This window comes from Budorcas taxicolor, chromosome 1, assembly GCF_023091745.1.
Source record: "Budorcas taxicolor isolate Tak-1 chromosome 1, Takin1.1, whole genome shotgun sequence".
Lineage (NCBI taxonomy): Eukaryota > Metazoa > Chordata > Mammalia > Artiodactyla > Bovidae > Budorcas > Budorcas taxicolor.
This window is the reverse complement of record NC_068910.1, coordinates 132,522,120-132,535,078: the sequence shown is the minus strand read 5'-3', so window position 1 is coordinate 132,535,078 and position 12,959 is coordinate 132,522,120. Positions and strand designations below refer to the sequence as shown.

At 49.8% G+C, this 12,959-nt stretch overlaps 1 protein-coding gene across 1 annotated transcript in view; it reads left to right on the top strand.

The window, feature by feature from the left end:
- Window positions 1-12,959, top strand: part of MYLK (myosin light chain kinase) — a 190,334-nt gene that overhangs the window by 166,868 nt on the left and 10,507 nt on the right. Inside the window, exons 26-28 of the mRNA XM_052638190.1 lie at window positions 1,234-1,357; window positions 8,987-9,139; window positions 11,581-11,704. Of these exons, the coding sequence (XP_052494150.1) occupies window positions 1,234-1,357; window positions 8,987-9,139; window positions 11,581-11,704 (401 nt within the window). The remainder of the gene's footprint in view (window positions 1-1,233; window positions 1,358-8,986; window positions 9,140-11,580; window positions 11,705-12,959) is intronic.

Genomic DNA, 12,959 nt, shown 5'->3' with positions numbered 1-12,959 from the left:
GGCAAGAACACTGGAGTGGGTAGCCTTTCCCTTCTCCAGCGGATCTTCCCAACCCAGGGGTCAAACCCAGGTCTCCTGCACTGCAGGCAGATTCTTTACCAGCTGAGCCACAAGGGAAGCCCAAGAATACTGGAGTGGGTAGCCTATCCCTTCTCCAGCGGATCTTCCTGACCCGGGAATCAGACGGGGGTCTCTTGCATTGCAGGCGGATTCTTTACCAGCTGAGCTATGAGGGACGCCCGAGTACTTACAGGTGTCAGCTATTTGTTTTATTATGATGACTATTTTCACTCTGGCGCCTTCATCAGCAGAACATTCTGGTGACGGTGCATCCTGCTGTTCAGTCTCCAGAGCACTTTCACACCCTTTCCTTCGTTTGATTCTCACAGCAACCCTGTGAGGTAGGCAGGGCTGATTTGTGAGCCTCAGTTAATGGAGCAGGAAGCTGAGGTCCACGTCACTTTGCCCAGCAAGTCCCACCGCCGGCTGCAGTGGAATCAGGCCCTGGGTCTAGGCCAGGGTCCTCTGAAGCATCTCTGCTGTTCCTGCACCTGCAGGAGGCAGGGCGTGACAGGGGGAGGCAGATGGGGACTTAGAATCATTTTGGTGGGTGATGGTCCTGAGGCACCACCTAGGGGTTATGGCTTTTCCTGACTAACCTCCCAGCAGCTCCTGGGAGGAGAGACGTGACGCTGCACGTGGAGAGGTGGTGTGAGGAGAAGGGGCGCGCGGCTCAGGAGTCAGTCTGCTGGGTTAGGTCCTGACCACCATTAACTGGGTGGGCGAATCAGTCCCTGGGCCTCCCTTTCCTCCTTAGGAAATGGGGGTCATGCTCCTTCTTAGGCCAGAGTATTAAATAGGAAAGTCCTCATAAAGCAGGCAGCGGAGCACTAACGACAGAGTGCATGGTGGAGGTTATTGTCAAGCACAGGTCACAGCCCCTGCACCGGGAAGCTCGTGGAAGAGACAGACACACAGAAGGTCATTCCATCTGGGGCTGTCACGGGCTCTCCCCACTCCCCCAGCCTCACCCTAGACTTTTGAGTTGTGCACGCGGTTTGTCCGTTTTACTGGTGTGTGCACTTTTTCTGTGAGGAGACCGTTGTCTCTGTGCCGTTTTGCAAGGGGAGAGCTGCTGAAGGCCAGCCTGGCTTGTGTCCCTCCTGGCATCCACTCACCTCGGGTTGGCTTAGGGATGTTCCAGTGATTGATCGCTCTCCATCCTGGTTGCAGAGAATGCGGGGTCTCTGAAGGTCCTCTTTGGCACCCCGGAGTTCGTCGCACCTGAAGTGATCAACTACGAGCCCATTGGCTATGCCACGGACATGTGGAGCATCGGGGTCATCTGCTATATCCTGTGAGTCCTGGGCCACACGAGGGAGGGCCCCAGGCTGCCCTGATGTTGGAGGGTCCAGGGCAGGGCCTGATGGGGAGCCCACCCAGAGTCAAGAGGGCCACAGGCCCCTAAGCCCCTTCTCACCACCCTGCCTCACTCCTGTGCTCCTGGTGACGTCCACAGCCTGTGTCACACTTGCGTGGGAGGGTCTAGCTCCACGCACTAAGGTACCCATTCTGGGCCCGTCCTGATCCCTAAGGCTGGCCAGCCTGGGGCCTTTGGTCAGGAGGGCAGGAATACGGCTGGTGCTGTGTAATTTACCTTTGCATGTGTTTTGGGGTCTGTAGAGAAGCGGAGAGCGAGCCTAGGTGCACATCTCCTGTGCATGTCACCGTCATCCTCAGGGGACCGCACCCCGTCCTCATGGCAGCAGGACACCACTGCCAGCCTCATCTCTGGGCTCAGTATATGGACTGGTTTGATGATAGAGCTTTTAGTGGGGCCAACAGACAATAGAAAGCTGCTGTATAGTAATTAGAGGTGGGAAGTTAGGTGGAAAATAGGGAGTCGTTCATTGGCAAATGCTGCAGAAAAGCAAGGAGGCCAGTGATTCAGACCAGGTCTGCACAGACGGTAATCTGCATGAATCCCCTGGGCCTCTCCTTAGATCACAGGTTCTGATTCAGAAGTTCTGGGGACCCAAGAACCCATATTTCTGACAGGCTACAGGTATCTGATGGTGCCGGTCTGAGCTCTACACTTTGAGCACCAGACCGTAGAGCACCCCCTCTTGCTGGAATCTGGCTGATTCAGTTTCTGAAGTCCCAGGCTGCAGCAGGCGTTAACCTCAGTGGAAACCTGAGCTTTGCGGCAATGCACAGTTATGGGCTGGTTTCCCTGAAACTGCAGCTGTGCCTGTAGTCATTTTGAAAAAAAACTTCCATCATTAAAGCAAAAGGACAAATTAAACCTTCTCATAGAAAACCTGAAGGAGACCTCTACAGGTAGTTTCTTAGATCCCCGGGTCTTTGGACCCCATTGTAAGAAATGGCTTTAGGTGAATCTGTTGCACAGCCAGGTTTAGGAACCACAGTTACCAATGCTCTAGCAGAAGTGGAGTGGGTTTTTTGGTGCAGTGAGGTGTTTACAAGTGCTCAGGAGTCTGACTCTCCTTGTGGCGTGTTAGGATGACTTCACTCCACTGAACCTGTGTCACGGGCTTTGGAGCCCAGAGAGTCATGTTCTTCTCTGCCCGGGGTCACTCCCACAGCACAGCCTCCCCCTAGGGCAGCAGAGGAGAAACTGTGGCCAGGAGTGCCTCTCCAGGAGAAGGAGAGCTGAGGAACGATGAAAACGACACCAGACTCTACGGTTCTGGCCCCTTGGTAAACACAGAGAGCCAGGCAGCCAGGGCTGTGCCGGGTTGCTCTCGCTGGGTCTTTCCCTGGGAGAGATGCCTGACTCTTGAGAGAGCCTTTTGTCAGCTGCCTGTGGCCTGGCTCGGCCCCTGGGTCCCCTTGCAGCCATCAAGGAGACTCATCTTGCTGTTTCCATCAGTTTTCCCACTGGTATCGGATCCGGACCATCAGTTTGGTCCTCGGGACAAACCTGGGAGTCGACAGGGCAGGGATTTGATCATTATTTGACATTGAGTTCATGGGGCCCACAGAAGCCCACATGGCCACCCACTTCCATAGTCCTAGAGGGTGGCCAGCTGTCCCAGTTTATCATCACTGCCAGGTGTCCCAGGATATGGGGCTTTCAGTGCTGAAGTGAGGACCATCCTGGGCAAACTAGGAAGAATGGTCTTCATGCAGGTCAGGGCCAGAGCAGTGACTAGATGCTCAGTGAATGTGCTGAGTGAAGACAGCTATACCCAGACCCAGCAACCACCCGCTTGCAGCCCTCCCAGTACCATGGCTCCATTCACCCGATCAGGGATAGCCTGATCCCCATTCTAACATCGTGCACCATGATCACCTGTTCTTGAACTCTGCATACATGAAATCACACAGAAAGGTGTATTTGGCTTCTCCTGCCCTCCCTTGTTTGCGAGCCCCGTTCGTATCATGCTGTGAGGCTGTGACTGGCCCTTCCCAAGGCTGTGCCACTCTCTGAACCTCCTCCAATTTCCTTTTCAATTCTATGCTAATGGGCTGTTGACTAGCTTCCAGTTCAGGGCATCGTGAGTATCCTGGTGCATGTGCTTTAGTAAATGCCTTTATGCATTTCTATTGGATCTAGAACTAGAATTACTAGGTCACAGGAGCACTTTATTTTAAAATGAAAATTCTTTGAGATTGAAGAAGTAATTTGGATATCACGTGACATGGTTTGCTAGATTACTTTTAAAGCTGAGACTTAGAAATGGGGAAGGATTTTTTGAAATGGGGAGAAAATAATTGTGATAAACGGGGCACCAGCCTAAAGGGATCTGGATGGGGTGAGAGGAGGGTGGAGACGTGCGTGTTGAAGGAAGGCAAGCAAGCAGCAGGGGAAATGACACAGGCCAGCCCTACACAACCTCCCCATATCCTGGCTCCTGCCTCCTGCCCCAGCCGGCTTCTCTGCCCCCTGGGACTTTTCCACTGGCTCTCACTGTGGGGATTGAGGTCTGGGAGTCTCCCTCCCAAACTAGGGCTCTTCGTGGGGATGTGGTGTGAGAACAGAAGGTGGAGCCAGCCAAGTGGCTTCCTCTCAGCCCTGCTATGTGGCATTCTGGAGCTGCTGCTGGAACCACCCCCCGCAAGGTTCTCTGGCGGCCCTCTTGTACCTCCATCCCTCTGTTTGGAGCTTGTTCGTCTGTCTGGCAGTCCTTATCAGGGTCACCTTCCTTGTTAGTTCCAGAGGACTCCCCATCTCCTGCCTGGGGCCAGTGAGAGATGGAAAGTTGGGGGCCGGGTGAGAAGAGATGTATCACTCAGCACGTATTTGGCTAGCACCTCCTAAGTGAGCAGCCATGCCTGGTGGGTTGTTCTGACTTTGCTGAAGGAATTCCTCCTCACACCTTTAGAGAGATCAGGGCAGATCCTGTCACAGCACAGGAGACCCAGCCCCACGGCCAGCCCAGGGTCCCCAGGCAGGGCAGAGATGTAGCTGGCGGGGTTGTGGGGCCTCCACCCTCTCAGCCCTGATTCTGAAGGGAGAGAAGAGATTTCATGAATCTGCTGAGACTTCTGCTGTTAGCAGTCCCCGTGTGGTTTCTGGCAGAAGGAGAGAGGGCTGGGCTCTCTTGGCCACGCTTCAACCTTGCAGACGTTCGAAGCCTCCTTTCCCCTCCTGCCTCCTCTCCCCAGTTTCCTGAGGACTTGGTGCTCCTCTGCTGCCTGTGGAGACCCGTCTCTGTGTCCTGTTCTCACCCCTACTCCAGAACTCCTTCTCCTCCTTCCCTCCCTCACACCTCCACTCTGCGTTCTCCTCCCTAACATCTTCCTGCTGTGCTCAGCAGCAGACTTCCCATTCCCAGCTAATTTGTGAGCATGCACCATGGTCCGAGGCTCAGCAGGCAAAGAATCCACCTGCCAATGCAGCAGACACCAGTTTGATCCCTGGGTTGGGAAGATCTCCTGGAGAAGGAAATGGCAACCCACTCCTCTATTCTTGCCTGGGAAAATCCCATGGACATAGGAGCCTGGTGGGCTACAGTCCATGGGGTTGAAAAGAGTCAGACACGGCTGAGCAATTAAGCACACACACACAGCATAGTCCAGAGAGCCAGGTCCATCCCATCTGGAGTGTGACTTCTGGGGACAACATCTTTGTGAATGGGAAGAAGTCCCAGTGCCCAAGCATCGGGTATCTGCTCAGACTCAGATTTGGATGCAGGGCTCTTCACAAGGATCCAGGAGCTCCACCCAGGGCTGCCCCTGACCTCTTAGTCGCTGAGTCCAGACATGCTCTCTGACTCCAGCTCCTGTGACCTCCAGGCACCCCGTACCCACACCAGGTCCAGAAAACATCTGCAGGTTTTGCTCTCCAGGGACCTGGGCTGTGGTTAACATGATTAAACCCTGGGTTGCTGTTTCATGGCCTACTGCACAAAACAATGCCCAGCTCTTCCTCTAGGCACCCCCTAGCCCTCTCAAATCTTCCCAGCGCACCAGAGAATGAGCATCCCAAGGCTAAAATGGGAGAAAAGACTAACCCCTTCCTAAGCACTCAGTAGTTCTGCTGGCAGATATGTGGTCCCCTTTGCTGACTGTTCACGCAGTAGGGTCATCTGCTGTTTAAAAAAATTATACAGAAAGTGTAGTTTAAGAGGCATTTTTGCCTTCTTTCTCCTGATGTCCTGTTCTGCAAGCAGAACGGGTCTCTGCATCAGATTCCCTGGTGAAGTTTGGCTGCAGTAAGAGATTAAGAATTAAAAAAATCAGAACACCCTGAAGTCATATCCTTTGTTGACTAATTAGCACAAAGATTAATATTTAACCATTAAAAATGAACATGAAGACTGTATACACTTTCGAAAGACAATGTCAAGTGAAGAAGAAGAGGATCCAAGAACTTGCCCGCATTGATTACAGTTTTGTGAAAACCAAACAAATTCATTGGTTATGTTGGGAAGGAAAAAACTTTCCTTTACCCTCTTAGATTCAGTTCTTGGGGGCTTGGAAATCAAACTGACAAAAGACAGATTAACAAAAAGAAAACAGATTTAATTATGTACATATAATAAACGTTCATAAAGGTGTTCATAAAGAAATGTGACTCAGGATCCATTTAAAATTTGGAGCTTATATACTACTTTAACAAAGAGTGATAAATCATATAGAAATAACTGGACAAAGGAGAAAGGGTTTGGAGCTTCTGGAGGGGCTAAATTGTGACAAGGTGAGGAGGAAATGTATATAGAGACTGTTTAGCAAGATCTGATATACGGATGAGGGTCTTTCTCTTCCTCCGAGAAGAGAAGAAATGGACAAACAGACCAAATGGAAATTCATGTCACCTTAACAAAGAGACATGTATGTCCTACTTGTAGATAGAAAGAGGTGGGACAAAGAGTTAATTGACTTCAGCTCAATGCAATGTTTATGCCAAAGTTCACCTTTTGGGGTGGTGTACTCTGATTTCCTTCAGTTAAAAATTAGATAAGACTAGGAAAAGAGGTGAATCGTGTTTCTAATGATACGGTTATTATGTTTGTTGATTGGATTGAACAACCCAACCACATATGATCGTATGCAAGTTCTAGCACTTAAAAAAAAAGTCCAAGAAAGAAGACTTAAAAATTCTGCAAAATCCCACCACCAAGAAACAGGATCACTACAATTCCAATACTCTCTTCATCATCATGCTCTGCATATTGTGCCAGTTTTATTTTAGAGACACATTCTCTTTATCAGGGGGAGTGCTGAGGGAGCTGGGGCAGTTGAGGAGGCAGCCAAGCCTCAAGCAGATCTCAGATGGAGGGGCTGCCAGGAAAGAGGATTGCCAGAGGCCAGAGACCAGGAGGCTGTCCCCGACTGTGAACATCACACAGAGATTAAGCCCTATTTTTGCAGGATTGCAGTTCCTAATTAGGAAAGGAGGTTTACAGAATGCTTTCAGCATTCCACAGTGGGGTTGTTGGCTTTCCCGCAATCTCTTGGCACACTGCAGGACTTTCCCCTTTGTCTCCAATGGAAAATGCAGAAGGAAGGAAGACAGAAGGAAGCACGTAGCTGAGGGGCAAGAGTCAGGCTCTATCTTAATGGGACTAGTCAAAGTCACCCCAGGGTCAGAGAGCCAGGAATGCTGGGAACCCCTAGGAATTCTAGCCCAGTGCACTTGATGTATAAGGAGGGACTCAGAGGCCCAGAGAAGAGAAATGAGTATTACATAACTGCAGAGACTCCCCCTCTTCCCTCACTATGAGGTGATCAAGAGTGATTGTCTCCATGCCATCTCAAAATGTAAATTACTGTCTTGCTTTAAGACATTTTATGCCATCTATAAAACTCTCTTATTCAAAAGCACAAATATGTTGATTAGGGTGAGATCAGTCACTCTGAAAAGCTTTCTTCTTTTTTTTTAAATGAAGATTTTCACCAGAGGGTTCTTCTTCCCATAGCAAGATTTCCTTGCAAAAATGCAATAGGTTTTGTTTTACAAAACTTAGTATTCAGGGCCAGGTGTATTTCATAAGCTGAGGCCTCTTGAATGGTGAAACAGCTCCCGAAGGGTTTGCATTATTGTTTATGATGATGGATTTGGGGCAAGGGATGTTAGTGAAGCCTTAACTGTGAAGGTTGATGGCACACTACATCTCGAGGGGCAGACAGGACTAGATACATAATTTGTGGGGTCCAGTGCAGCATTAAAAAATAGGGTGGCTTGTGCAACATAATTAATAATTTCAAAATTGTGGCAGCAGAGCATTAAACCAAGAGTGGGGCTCTTCTAAGACCCATGAGGCTAGCCCTGGATCAAGGTAGAAGGCTGGATAGTTGGGGTGGAGATGAGGTGTCCAGAGGTGAGGCTAGTAAGCCAGAAGTCTGTTCCACTTGACTTTGAGATAGTTTACCTTCTACATTTTATTTGGCTTGAGCTATTGGTAAATGAATCATTCCTGGGATCACAGATTGATGAGGCAATGGGGGTGAACTATGTACAGAGGAGCTGTGTAACAGCTATGGTCACAGACCAAGCTTTTTATTGCAGACCGGGCCTCCTGCCAGTGCTGTAGGCTGTGGCTGACTTCATCTTTCCAGAAATGATTGTACAAAGTAGCGGTTAAAGAAGGGGCTCACTGACTGCAAAACCGTGGGCAAGTTATTTAACCCCACTTGGTGTGGCAGTTTCCTTATCTGTTAAACGAAGTGATGAGTTACCTGGGTTAAAGAGTGGTGTTAAGACTGAATCTACTTTAGCTCTCTGCCCAGTGCATGGCACATAGTCAGTGTTTGACAGATGTCTGCTGTCATGATGATGAGGACGCAGGAGAAAGCAAACAGGGAGAGGTGGCGTGGTGACCACTCCGTAGTTCAGTAGCAAGTCGTCCACCTAATGGAGGAGGAGGCTGACACACAGAAATCGGGGTCCAAGGTCACCCAGCAAACGAACAGGCCTTGGTCCCTTAGAGGGAAGCTTTCTGGTTTGGCCTAAATGCCTCAGGAGTTTTGAACTCAAGTGTAGCTGGATCCCCAGACTCACACTGCAGGCTTGAGGTTCACTGTCCCTGGAGACACCCTTGCTGAGCCCTGCATGGGCTGGCCCTGTTCTTGGTGCTGAGGGTGAAAGGTGAGAGGGCAGGACAGTGCGGGGCAACGAGTGCTGTGTCATGTGACCGGTCCACAGGGTGTGGGGAGGGGCCCCGGGGAGGAGGGGACTCGTCCTCCAGCATGTTAGAGAAGGTTCTGTGGGGCCACGTTCTAGCCTGGGCATCCAGGACGAACAGACGATAGGGAGGAAGGCCCTGCTGTACTGTGTGGAAATGGTAAACTGAAGAAAACTTCCACCTCAGCTTCACAGGCAGGGGGTGTCAACAGGCGGGGGGCACCCCAGAAGTACAGAGAGAGAGGCTGAGAGCATGCCCTCTTCTTTTCCGGGTGGGAGGAGAGGCAGGGGTGCTGGGGGTGCCCTCACCTCTGACCTCAGTGAGCGCTCCCCTGGGGGACCACCCTCTCTGCCGGCCTCCCCCGCTCACTGCTCTCCTCTCTTATCCCCCAGGGTCAGTGGACTGTCCCCCTTCATGGGTGACAATGACAACGAAACCTTAGCCAACGTTACCTCAGCCACCTGGGACTTCGACGACGAGGCCTTTGACGAGATCTCCGATGACGCCAAGGATTTTATCAGCAACTTGCTGAAGAAGGATATGAAGTAAAGAGTTGAGCTTTTAGTCTTTTGGGGCTCCCCACACCCTGGCCTGGGGTCCAGAGGCAGTGACTTCCTTTCCCTGTGGTGGGCTCTTCTGCACCCCAGCACAGGAGGGTGGGCCTGGTGTGCATGAGGGCCCAGAAGGGGGTCTTCCTGGGCCCCTGCTCCCTGGGGCTGGACACTGTCCTGTCTTTAGAAGCACAGACACCTCTCTTGAAAAGCAACCCTTGACTGAGTGTTGAGGGAAAGAAGAGGCAGCTCGTGTATGAATAACAACAGCCCCTTTTATTTTCCATGTATGGCTGTGGCCAGCAGCAATCCTACTAGGATTTCAGGGAAGAGATCCTATTTGTGGGGCCTGAACATACTCCCAGCTGTTCTGGCTTGATGCTTCTTTAGTAGCTATAATATGCAGGAACTGCCTACCTGAGTACAGCCAGGCGCCTTCCGCCACTGGTCGATGAGACTGCTATCCCAGCTCCATCTCTGTCCCACTAACAGTGCAGCCTGTGAGGTTCCCCAGCCCCACCTCGCAGGGCTGCATGGAGCTGCCAAGGTGGTCAGTGGATGACTGTATAAAACACCTGCAGACATCAGGAGGCTGGAGTGTTCAGGCATGTAGACAGCCTAAGGCTGTGAGGAAAGGTCAGATGCCCAGAGTGCTCATCGGTATTTCAGTGAGAGAAGCACTGGAACAGCAGAGGAGGCTAGAGCAGAGGAGGGGTCCTGCATGTGGCTGGACAGGATTCAGTGGAGCAGGGAAGTGGCTCCATCACAGCAGGAAGGTGAGCAGGGCTCTGTGTGTGTAGGGAGGACTGTCCTGCCCCAGGGAAGGGAGCGGTGGCAGTGTTAGGTGGGGACAGCTGGCTACTGGGCCCCTCATCTGTGAACAGGTGGCCAAATGACGCAAGGCCTGGTTCAAACACGGGGCGTCGCTTTTGGCAATGGGAGCAGCTCTAGGCATTTCCCCAGAAGATGGTGAAACTCACCCCTGCAACTCCACACCCCACCCCACCCCAGGCCGCCCCACCCCTCCAAGGCTGTCCCTCATCTTGCCTACTCTGGAAGAAATCCTGTTTGGGATAGGAGAGTGCAGTTGCTAAAGGAGTGAGGTTAGGGTGTCTCTTAAGTGGTTCTGTCTGGTTTTCTGATTACACACCCACCTCTTGGTCCTTTGTAGCCAGCTCTGGGCCAAACTCCTCACCAGAGGAGACAGTCCACACTCTTTGACAGTGAGGTCCTCTTAGCATTTTGCTGTCTCAGTCTTTATATCAGAAGTAGGCCTGACCCGGGGAAGATCCGGATGTTGTGATGGGGGCGCAGTGCTGGATTTCCTTCTGGTGTGAGGGATCCCCACTTCCAAGTTGCCCCAGGGAGATGGAAGCCTCCCTCCTAATGACTCTGGTCCAAGGATGGCTTCTGTCAACCAGGCTTCGTTTACACGCGGTTTGGTAAATGAGGTATTGTTCATATCACCTATCTTCTCATCTGATCTTGAGTTTATTCAGTAATATGCTGGCTCCTCTGTGCTTGTAAAATGGACTCACCCACGAATTGATTTCATATAGATCAAGACACTAGATTCCCACAAACTCAAACTCAGCATGTCTTCAACCAGAAATCTCCATTTATCAGCACTTTTAAAAATGTTTTCTATTATAAATAATTATATATATAGTACAAATTTTGAATATATGAAAATTAAAATAATCCATATCCACTTATAAAGATCACTACATTTTTCTATAAGCAAATTCACTTTTACTCATTTTCTATGTATGTTAGCACTTGGTGCTTTGGACTTTACTATTCCTTCTATAATTAAGGTGATGGCCCTGAAATATGTCTAGATTCCCAGAGCTTTCAGCAAATTAAATGAATTTCAGTGCAGGTCTAAGGTTGTCATAATTCATAGGTTGAACATAAGACATACCTCTTTTGAGTTTTAATAGGCAAAAATCTGATGCTCCACCACACCATAAGACTTGAGAGTTCACTGATTCTTGAAGATTTGGACTTAAGGTTTCACTCTTCCCTCCATCAGACAAAGAGGTAGAAGGATCTGGCATCCACAGGTCCCAGCCCTCATGTGACCAGCAGAATGACCCCACCCTGGAATATGGTGCCAGTCATTCCAAGACATCTCTGTCCTCCAGCACTTAGCCTCTCTAGACCCCAAGGGCAGGTCATGAGACTCCAGCTGCCCATCAGTGTTTAGGCCTGCTTAACACTAATCTGTCCTGGGTCTAGTCAGTGTAACCCAGATCAAGAGAGGAAAAAGGTTAGGATCACCATGATTCTCATCACAGTGGATGGATTGGGGGCAGACAGCCATGGGCTCTGCCCCATGTATCTAGGGACAGGTGACCTCCTGTTTCTGGTCTGACCAGCAGTCTCTGAGATCCCCTTCAGCTCAGAAATCCTCTGATCTCTGCCTCTATCAGAAACCGCTTGAACTGTACCCAGTGCCTTCAGCATCCATGGCTAATGAAAGACACCAAGAACATGGAGGCCAAGAAACTCTCCAAGGACCGGATGAAGAAGTACATGGCAAGAAGGAAATGGCAGGTAATGGCAGGGGTCACTTTGGACTGGTCTCTTGCCCCTCATAATTGCTTTATTCAAGCCACCCTCATTCCCAACTTGCCCTGACTTCACTCCATAAAAATGTTTACATTTATTTCTGAAATAGTCTGGGACCAAGACTGACATTTTATGTCTTTGTGGGTAGGGATGAGCAATGTCACTTGCAGGACTATTTGGCAACCCTGGAGAATGTGATCTTGTTATAGGCAATGTGACGGTTTTAACATTTTTTTACCATGAAGGAGGTGGGCATGTGATCTACAATGAGAGACATGGGGGGTTGTGCATTACTAGCTGCAAATCCTTAACCAAGTTACTTAACCTTGCTGTGCCTTCATTTACTCATCTATAACATGGGGATAATAGTGGTACCAAATCACAGCATCGTTGAGGATTGTATGAAATGATCATCATCTAACTTCCAGTACATTACGTGGCACATAGTAAGTGTTCACAAATGAGATCAGTAGCTAATATGTACGGAGAGCTGGCCATGTGTCAGGGAACATCAGTAGCTAATATGTACGGAGAGCTGGCCATGTGTCAGGGAACATTCAAAGCACTTTCTATGCACATTGTCTTTTAATCCTGGGAGGCAGGTACTACTGTTATCCCCAATTCTCAGATAAACAAGGCAGAGAAAAGTTAGGAATGTCACCCAGGATCACAGCTCGTAAGCATGGGAAAGCCAGCATTCAAACCCAGGGACTAGCTCCAGTTACACAGTCTTAACAACACACCATTTAATGACACAAATTGCTTCTGATTGTTACCAGATGGAGAAAATTATCATCCAAATCCATACAGAACTTATCAGCCTCTATTTTATTTTTATTATCACTGCTAGTAGTATAAAATTCCTGGGCTACTGGAGGGTACATGGTTTCTATACTCAGTGAGTATATAATGAAACAGAAACCTGAAAAGCAAATAGACATAAAAGGACATAACACACAGCTAGAATTATAAACGATCACTATAGTTTTCCATACCCATATATGTGAGTGTGGACAGAGGATGGAGCCAATCACACCAGAGTTGGATGTGGTTGTCAGGAAAGGCTGCCAAGGGCAGGAGTTTGAATTTGGCCGTGGAACATGGGTGAAACACAGAGAGGAGGGGATAACAGCACAGACAGAGGAAAAAGCTCAGAGCTATGAGCCGGACCTCACCCTGGTCATGCCGGCCTGACGGGAGAAGTCTTTTAGCTGGGCATTCAGGGGACCAGGGCTTTAGA